General features: G+C 41.4%; 1 protein-coding gene and 1 long non-coding RNA gene across 2 annotated transcripts in view; one reads left to right on the plus strand and one right to left on the minus strand.

Annotated features, from left to right (window-relative positions):
- The window catches only part of nuak1b (NUAK family, SNF1-like kinase, 1b), a 19,901-nt gene that overhangs the window by 6,070 nt on the left and 3,974 nt on the right, over positions 1-9,857 (minus strand). The window contains exons 2-5 of the mRNA XM_032523573.1: positions 7,477-7,597; positions 2,678-2,829; positions 1,467-1,532; positions 1,218-1,337 (exon numbers count right to left, since the gene is read on the minus strand). Coding sequence (XP_032379464.1) covers positions 1,218-1,337; positions 1,467-1,532; positions 2,678-2,829; positions 7,477-7,597 — 459 coding nt within the window. The remainder of the gene's footprint in view (positions 1-1,217; positions 1,338-1,466; positions 1,533-2,677; positions 2,830-7,476; positions 7,598-9,857) is intronic.
- LOC116694111 (uncharacterized) overlaps positions 2,480-9,857 on the plus strand; it is a 13,146-nt gene continuing 5,768 nt past the window's right edge. Inside the window, exons 1-2 of the long non-coding RNA XR_004333071.1 lie at positions 2,480-2,490; positions 9,829-9,838. This is a non-coding gene — a long non-coding RNA (uncharacterized LOC116694111). The remainder of the gene's footprint in view (positions 2,491-9,828; positions 9,839-9,857) is intronic.

A 9,857-nucleotide genomic window follows, 5' to 3' on the forward strand; every position in this document is an offset into this window, starting at 1 on the left:
TGTGTGTGTGTGTGTGTGTGTGTGTTGACTGTAGTTAAGGGAGGATGACATGCCCTCAGAAATGTGCTTCTGATGCCAGAAGCTGAAGCTTTTTGAGACATAGTCTAGTTAGAGGAAATCAGATAGAGCCAGTTCAGGAGCAAGTTTACTTCCTCAAAAGGATCTGGACCCACGTCAAGAATGTTTCTCTCTCCTGTTGCCAGTGGTCTGTTCCCGGGGGCGAGACAGGGCACGCACTATTGTTGTGTTCTATTTTTGTTGCCTGTGTTTGCTGTAATTTGTGGCCTCACCCCAACTGGGGTTCTGTAATTTCGATTGAAATCGGACTGCTGTAGTTTTTAGCACTCTGGAGTAAATTATAGTGAATTACGCTAAATTGAACGGTTGGGCTTGAACATCTAAAAATGCACGTTTTTTTCCTCCTCTGTTGCTTTGTTTAATGTAACTGATGCAATTTTAAAGACGACGCCCTTCAGAATGCGTCTGGAATTGCCAAATAAGTGGTTTTGGGAAGACATTTTCACTTTTTTTTCTTCACCAAAACTATTTGACTTTGACCATGAGCGTCTCTTTGAGGCTGTGAAAGCTCATTCCAATCCCATTAAGATGAAGAGAAAGTGAGGAAAACTATCCTCCAATTCCTCACTTCAAAGGACCCAGACATTGTAGGAAGGGAAGGACAGGGAAGGGATGCAGACGGTATCCGAGTTGACCCACTGTGGTGTTGCAAAAGAGACCTCCCATTGACTGGAGACTAACAGTAATCCCATCAAAGAAGTAGAAAATAAAGCCTATCTACATCTTTGTGTAGGCCCTATGTGATGATCATAATCCCTAGTGAGATAATAATGATGAAAGCTATATAAGGGGAGAAATCTGGGAGGTTCATACCAAATTAAAAAGCTAGGGAGGATCATACATAAAAGGAAATCATGTCCTGGAAATAAAGTTCACACACAAACAGGTGGAGTCTGTGTGTGTGTGTGTGTTTGTGTGTGTGTGTGTGTGTGTGTGTGTGTGTGTGTGTGTGTGTGTGTGTGTGTGTGTGTGTGTGTGTGTGTGTGTGAGCGGCAAAGAGAGATTAAATGTGACCAAGAAAATGAACGTTATGTTTTTTCTCTTCATACAGTATGCATTAAAGAAAATCATGTCCTGGAAATTAAGTTCACACACAAACATCTGGGGTTTTAGTCATTATTTGGTTCAATTGGCCTTACCTCTGGGCCATGGTAAGGTCTCCCATTGACGATCTCTGGTGAAGCATAGAGCGGGCTGCCACAGAACGTTTGCAACAGCTTGTCCTTATGGTAGAGGTTGGACAGCCCAAAATCAGCAATCTGTAGAAATAGGGGTATATGTGAATTTTACACTAGCCATGTGATTGTTAATCCCTCAAACAAAGGTCATTTGAGGAAGGATATTATAGTCTTGTGGGTAACGTTTCACAAATCAAGGGGCAAACTTACCTTAATATTACAGTTTTCATCCAGTAGCACATTTTCCAGTTTCAGATCCCTGTGTACCACCCCATTCTGAAAGACAATGAGAAAGAAAACAAAGTAATGATTGATGCATCCACCCATGCATTATTCATGAGAGATGGAGTGTTATCCAAGCAGTCCAGTGTATTAAGAGATGATTTACTAAACTAGCTTGTGTTTCTCGGGGGAAATCAAGGCAGCCTGTTGGTCTAGTACTCTTTAATTGGTCTTGTCCCCTCTGGGGTCTTAATGCTGACATCTGCTGTGGTTTTCCTTTTTAAATCGACTCACATGTGTCACATAAACATGAGCCTGTAATTACCATGCTGTATGAATAATGTTCTCACAACATCTAGGCATTAAAAAACAAATATGCTGTTATGCCATTTTTTTTTTAAACCCCCTGGAATTAACATGTGGTATGCAGACAGACAAAACCCAGCTCAGATGCAGAGAAGTGACTTCACCCGTCACTCCACCCCCAAGGGTTGGGCTCTGCATGGCATCTCACATTGGTCACTGCCCAGCAAGGAGCTCATGTTCACATGATCCTGATTGGTAGGATACAATGAAGAAACGGTTGTTTGCTTGTTGTGTCAGTGACTCACACCACCACACCCGGTGGAAGGTTGTGCCTGGTAGTGATGATTCATCATTCAGGGCTGTCTGGGACTCTCCTATCTGAGGACCGTGACATCATCCCTATCTCCAACTGGGAGGAGAATGACAAGAGGGGAGTCCATCCAAAAAAGCTGTGGGACCTTGGGGGTTTTACGGGAGTTAGTGAGGTGAGGAACGGGGGTTGACATGGGTGTGGCTTGAGCTAAATCTCTGGGGAAAAGCTTTGAGGGTATCTTGGGACAATCATCAGCGTGTCAACAGATGAGGACAGAATTAATGCAGGGACTGTTTGGCGCACTGTAATCGGAGTGTAAGCCTGAATTAAACTGGCCTGTGTTCTATCTTCACAGATGACTCCCTAACACCAGCGCCAAGAAAAGCATAATGTGTAGGACCTGCAGATTAACTGGCTATATGACTGTGTATATGCATGGTTAATGTTATAACAAGCATGCTGGGGCCTGGAAAACAAAGTCTGAATGTGTGTGAGAGAGGCAAAGAAAGATTGATGATGACCAAGAAAATTAATGTTCATGTTTTTTTCTCTACGTACAGTATGGTATGGGTTTTCTCACCTTGTGGCAGTGGTGCACAGCGGAGACTATCTGTCTGAAGAAGTGTCGCGTCTCCCGCTCACTCAGGCGCCGACGCTCGCTGATGTAGTCATACAGCTCGCCCTTGCTGGCGTACTCCATCACAATAACGATCTTGTCCTTGTTCTCAAACACTAAGAAATGATAAGAAAACAATTGGAGTCCATTAAGATCAATTTTCAAGAAAAAACATCTATATTAATGGCAAGGGAGATGAGAGGACCACGTACAAAGTCATTCCAGGTTAATTCTATCACTAATAAAATCCCAAATTGATATTGTTGTGTGAAATGCAGAATAAACCAGTTTCAGTTTTGGAGCAAGGATACAAATTCCAGAGGAGCCCATTACATCTCTACATTTCTCCCAGGGTTACATCACCCAAACTCCATCTCACGTGTCTGGCTCCTTCAAAACATTGCAGGGAGGGGCTGTTAACTCAATCAAGCCTACTCCTCAGAGAGCAGAGCGAGCGGAGAGCAGTGAAAACAGAGAGAAAGCAGAAACCAAATCAAGGAGACAGAGTTAGCTTTGTAGACAGTATACTATATTGTCAAGCTGATGTGTCAAATGCCCTTGACACATCACACTTCAACTTTACATCATGTCAACACATTCATTACACATTCACCCACATGCTTAACCACCATGGTGTGTCCATATCACATACTGTACAACAGTTTAAATTCAATTCAATTTAATTTATTGTGGCAACACGCTGCAACTTCCTATTCTCACAGCAAACTTATTTATTCCAAAAAACACATGCATTGCTTAACAAACATCCCTTATTTATTCTAAGATAATTCCACTTAATCAATAATGATGGAAGCCAAGTAATATTCATGTCACTATTTATGTGTCTTCTGTTTACTCGTTAAAGTCAAAGTAGTGACAATATATACAGATGTTGAACTTGTATATGACCAAAACAAATCAAGAATAAAAATAGCAAACAATGCCACATAATTCAATTTCAATCTGGCTTTTAGAAAAGTGAAAAAAATGTTAGCATCACGATACGTATGTCTAGACCTAATATTATAGCAAATTTAAACATATTGAAATATTCTGCTATATATTGCCACTTCAAATTGTATTATGTCTCTAAAAGGATTATCTGTTTTATCTGAAAAGATACATTTCTACGTTTGTTTATCTCAATTCAAGCAGACAAACTAACCAACACATAATAATAGATCGATACTTGGTGTCTGTGTATCGATAAAGTACTGCCACAGAAAATATCGCGATACTATGCCATATAGATTTTTTCCCCCATATATATATATATATATATATATATATATATAAATTATTTTACACAGTACCAGTTGAATTAAAATAGTGGCTTGTTACACATCTGTTAACTGGAAAAAAAAAAATGTTATTACTGTTAGGAATTCCTATCCAACTGCAGTCACCAAACGTATCATTCTGTGTCAGTATTTAGCCTTCTGGTGTATAATTTCAACTTGGCATCATACTTCTCTCCCAGTGCCTTGGCATGAAGGGAATGAAAATGGTTAGGCAGGGAGAAAAGGAGAGAGAGAAAGACTGAGGGAATACAGTCAGCCATGTTCTGCCGCATTGTGTTTGGGTGATTTTCCCACACAGCAGGGTCATCAAGGGTGAGGGCCTCTGCTTTCTGCACCCTTGAGTGAACACCTTCATAGTTTGTCACACTACTTTCCTCACCCCCTCCCAGGGTCCTTTTAAAAATATAATCTTCTACAAAAACACACAGTTGCTGAGTGATGGTAATGCTCCCCGATTGTCTGGCTGCTCGGGAAGTAACAGACGGGATGCAAGCCAAGCACCCGGGAGGGCAGACCCAGCCCTCTGATTGGTGGACGAGGTGGTGACCTGCTGGGGTGACATTCATGGTGATCCGTGGTGGAGTTGCGCTTGGAGAGCCAATTCTCAGCTTGCACTCACATTTACCTTTGACCCCTGGTGGTAAAGTAATTACCTGGCTTACATATTTTGGGTGTGTTACAGCCCGTCGGGTCACCAGCCACCCCTACAGCCTTGCTGTCACTCACCAGGCTTTGTTTGTAGGTCAGGCCCTCTTCTCTGACTAATTAGCACCTATTGTCCTATTGCTGACACTGATGATAGACAACGCTGCAAGCTTGCACAAGGGACATGAAGAACACTATTAAGAAAGTGTAATACAGAAAAGTGGTGGAGTACTATTGATGCAGACGAACACTTTTTGATTTAGGGGGTTTTATGCGGATGACAGGTTATTTATTGAATTGGTGATTATTTATTTATTTAGAATGGCTTTTAATACGCAGTAGTGGTGCAACAACTTCCCTCTTCTTCTGATGATTTTAGGCAACTTTATCTGTTTAACTGTTTACTATGCTTCATGTGTTTTTTTTTTCCTTGTCTTTTATTGAATGTTGTTTTTGTTTATTCTTGGTTGATGTAACATGTTGTTGGACACATGTTGGTTGTTGTAAAGTGCTATATAAATAAATGTTGATTGATTGATTGATTGATTGATTTACTGAACTGAGCTTACATTAACAAATGATCTTTACAGTTTAAATTAATATCTTGGATTATGTCACCTTTGGAGAATGCAGCAGCTTTCTTTCCGAGACTTAAAGGAGATCGATGCCACTCTCATATCTGTAAGGTAAGTATGATGACCAGCAGTTGGTTGCTTAGAAACAGGGGGAAACAGCTAGCCTGGCTCAGTCCCAACTAAGGCAACTACATATGTCTACCACCACCTCTAAGAGACAGAGAGTGTTACTGATCTTCTCTTCTAACTCTTGCAAATAGAACAAATAAGTGTACATTACGTATACTGTGCATGCTATTCAAACTGTTTCTTTGTCAGTTTTGTCAGGCTTAGCTTTACAGCGTCAGTAACAGTGTAGGAAATAAAACTAATATTTGGGGGCAAACTGTCTAAACAAATTGGGGCATTTACAGCATTTTTGGGGCCTTTTAAAAATGTGTGCACAAAGTTGTGGATTTTTTTTAATGTAATATGAGACCTAGATTAAAATGCTTGCGGTAATCATCATTTTGAAGAAATGGCAAATTCAAAAGAAATGGCAAGTAAAAAGCATATTATTGCAATTATCAGTGAATTCATATATAACAGTGCTTTGTGCAAGTGTGATAGAGACGGAAATTAAATGAATTGAAATTGAATAAAATTATGGCTTAATGTAGGAATAGGATATTGGCGTACACTGGTAAATATATATACATTTTTAAATCTTGGGGGTAAATGTGAGGGAGTGGTGAAAATCAATCTTTACACACACATCTGGTTCAGCTTTGCTTCACACAAGGCAGTTAGCAGGGCCTGTTGAAGAGGGTGTTGCCGGACACACAAATGTTGGGGCCTCCTTTATATCTCCAAGGCAAGGCTGGGTGGAGGCCAGGCCACAACAGTAAACGCTGGGTTTGAGGAAAAACACCAAAGAGCAAGAGCAATGAGTCTGGTCGAGTTTGTTGGTGGAGTAGGCTGCTTATAAAAGGAAGGCAGCACACATTGGAACACCATACAGCCTCATTGGAGTTTATGAAGCTGGGTGTTCTTTTAATCATTTTCCTACAAACCAAATCAAACTTGGCTGTATTTCAGCCCTCCAGCTTACTACTGGCACGTTCCCATGACAAATAGTGATGTTTGTCATATATTCACATTGCTGATAACGACCTGGGGCCTTTGACACTGAACAAAGGACAGTGGGTAAGCCAGTTTGGGCAGTGGCACACAACCGGCCGCCATTGTGCCAGGGCAGCTATAATGAAAAGGGCGTTTAAAGTGTTGCTTTGTTGATACTGGCATAAAAATAGTCACAAATCATATAAAACTGTCTCACATCGCAGCGCCTTGTGACCTAAACTGCCAGCACATAGACCCAGACTACATTATAAGAGATGATTTATTGCAAGCAATGTGTTGAAAGAACTCAATGGGAATTGTTCAACCTTTACACTCATCATTAATTCTAATTTAGGTTTTCTTCAAGTGAAGTTGAGGTCATTCAAAAGGGCTCATATCACAAAAAGAACCATTAAAGCCTGACTTGAAGGCTTTGATATTTAGAGAGTTGCTTCCTGAGGTAGATAAATGTTGATGTTGCTCCAGGGAAGGCTTAAAGCCTTTCCTCCCTCTGCATAGCACTGGACCAGAGTCAGACAGGGTGCAAGCTTGGGTGACTAAGGTCAATTCAGTGTCTCCTTAGATAGATAGATAGACACACACACACAGACAGACACACAGACACACACACACACTTATGCAGACACACACAAGGACTTATGAAGACACACTGGAAAACACACACATGCAAGGAGAGTCTGGTTCCCAGCTGCAGTTGTCTCTAAGCATCAGCAGATGTCTGGCCCTGAGATCAAGACCAGAGAAGACAAGAGATGAGACCTCTTAGATGTGGACAGGCAATCCCTTAGAATACCACCGCTCTTACACACAAACATTCAAAGCACACATGCACATTCAGAGAGATCCAGACGCACACCGTTAAAGCCATCCAGATTCTTACTGGCCCAGGCATCCAGACAGAGCAGAGAAGATGAATAACATCCCAGAGCTGTAGTCCAGGTCTTATTATGACATCTGCATGTCATAACATGACAATCCTGCAGCTTGGCCACAAGTGCTGAATGAGCTGAGGGAGTGTGTTTTTGTTTATGTGCGTTCAAGGCAAACGAGTGTGTATAATTTGTTGCGTGTGTGTGTGTGTGTCTGTGTATGTATTTCCAGACATGCAGAAAATGATCACCTTCATATATAGAGATGATGTGTGGGTGACGGAGAGATGACATGATCTCAATCTCTCTGCGGATGTGAACCATGTCTTGGTCGTCCTTGATCTTCTCCTTCCGAATTGACTTGATAGCAACCTGGAAATAGAAGACACTTTCAGTTAACTTATAGCAACATACAACATATTTGCATTCACATACATATTCATACAGATTTCACAGAAACAAATAGCTGGGGTGCAACACATTATCTTTTTGCCCACTTAAACTGTTTACATAAATATGTTGATTTAATTTGGAAAGGGAAATGACCAAAGAAAACCGTAAAATAAGACTAAAGCGTATTTATGTCCATTCTTATCAGTGAACTTTAAAATGTACACGGCTCTTGCAGAGTACATACTGTCTCAGTACAAACATGTGAGCACACTCATGTATTGCTTCATATCTGTATCCAGTAAAGTGTGGACTTCATCTACGTCATGTAGCTCCCCTTTCAGGGGTGTAGGGCCTGTATAAGAATATTTGACCCAGGCCTTGCTGTTATGACAGCCAGATGAGTCAATCAAGGAGGTCATCTTAGTCTCACACTGTGTCATTTATTCTTTTCTAAAGCAACTTTAGGATGAAAAACAACTCAACATACGATGCGACAATGGAGGCTTGCTTTGTACTTTGGACCTACATTTCACCAGGTATAAGTCGGTGTTTTGGGTTGGGCCCCCAACCTGTCTCTAACTGAGAGTTCAGAATTCAGACTCACATGGTGAAATGGGGATTTCCATAGCCACCGTCTATCCAAAAGCAGATGACAACCCCGAGTATCATAAAAAGGTGATAAGGGAGGTGTTTAATGTTCTCTGGAGGAAGGCAGGGAGGCACGGAGGTCAGAGTGCTCCTCCATAAATCAAATGTCAGTATTCCTCTCCCGTCAAAACGTCCTTGAGAAGACAGTACATTACAATGCGGTCTCTTATTTTTAGTCATTCTGATTAACTACAGCTAATGGCCTAGTTTTGAAATAGCCTGAAAAGCTGGCCTGCTGGGAGTTTTATGGAGGAATCAGGAGAATGGGCAGGGGTTGAGGAAGTGATTCAGTCTACTTGCGTTGCCAATGGGCCTGCTACAGGAGGTTCAGCAGTCAACAACTATACTTGATTTGACCATTTGTCACTGTTATGGCTATGCCACCAAGGAAGCCACAACTGGATGCATTCAAACCTCTAGCCTATGTATTCCTTAAATAACACGTTAGGGGCTTTTTCCAAAGAAACCAATCAAGAGTACATATGTCACTATAATTGTAGACTAAACATTCTGGACTGAGTCGTGGGTTTGCTTTGATCAGGCCTCTATAGAATCTGTTCCCTCTGAATTCTGTTAGTTTAAACTTTTGTCCTCTCCTATCTAAGTGGTAGAATTCTGAGGAGCCCAGCTTTATTCCATTCAGCACAAACCACAAACAGTAGCGAGTGCCAAACTAATTACTGTGTACATCAATAAAAATAACCCCAAACCGGAATAGCTCCTTTCCAGAGCATGCCTTGATTACATAGAATTTAAAGAAATGATACCATAATAAGCAAGAGGAGGTCAAGGGGGTCCACATGCTGTGCTCATAATTGGTAAAAGTTGTTTGTGTCTTAACAATGATGTTTTCCTTCTGTTTACCTCATCAGATTCATCAACGTTTTATCACTGATTCCCAAAACGTGAGTAAAAGTTTTTACTTTGGTGTTTAACAGTGGGGCATAATGTGAGTAACCTTCCTGGATTTAATGTAGGAATTAATTCAGGAATGTATTAATTTAGGCAACAACTGAGAAATTACCTACAAAAGTTAGATGCAAAGGCAAGTGAATGTTCTCTGTGTGACTGCTGCCTAAAAAACACAATTTTCTCTAAAAAGGGTAATCAATCTTTAACAGCCATGGTCTTCATTCCACACAGTATGTTAATCCATTGAATTAGCCAACTCTCCCACATTGGGTTTGAGATAAAGCCAGGTATCTCTTGTGTATGTTCCCCTGCTCCGACCCCGATGTGGATCATTAAACAGGACTGCAGATCCGCCACTTGCCAGCTGGCCGGGATGGCTGACACAGCTACGCTTGTCCTTAAGTGGATCCCTATTACTGTCACTCACAGTAAACAGGCGCTGTACTGCTGCCCATGCCGGCCCCTGCCAGGTATGCCCCCCGCCCATCCTTGTTCGCAACAGAGCTGTTTGAAGTGAAAGTCCATGCTTCGCTTCACTAGAGCCTGACATCTTCCTCTGCTTTCTCAGGCCATTAAAATAGATGAAGTATTCATCACAAGCTCACTCTTCTCTGTGTTCACTAAAGATCATGATCATCTATTGTGTTGAGTGTGTTGAGTGTGTGTGTGTGTGTGTGTG

Source organism: Etheostoma spectabile, chromosome 8 (assembly GCF_008692095.1).
Source record: "Etheostoma spectabile isolate EspeVRDwgs_2016 chromosome 8, UIUC_Espe_1.0, whole genome shotgun sequence".
Taxonomy (NCBI): Eukaryota; Metazoa; Chordata; class Actinopteri; order Perciformes; family Percidae; genus Etheostoma; species Etheostoma spectabile.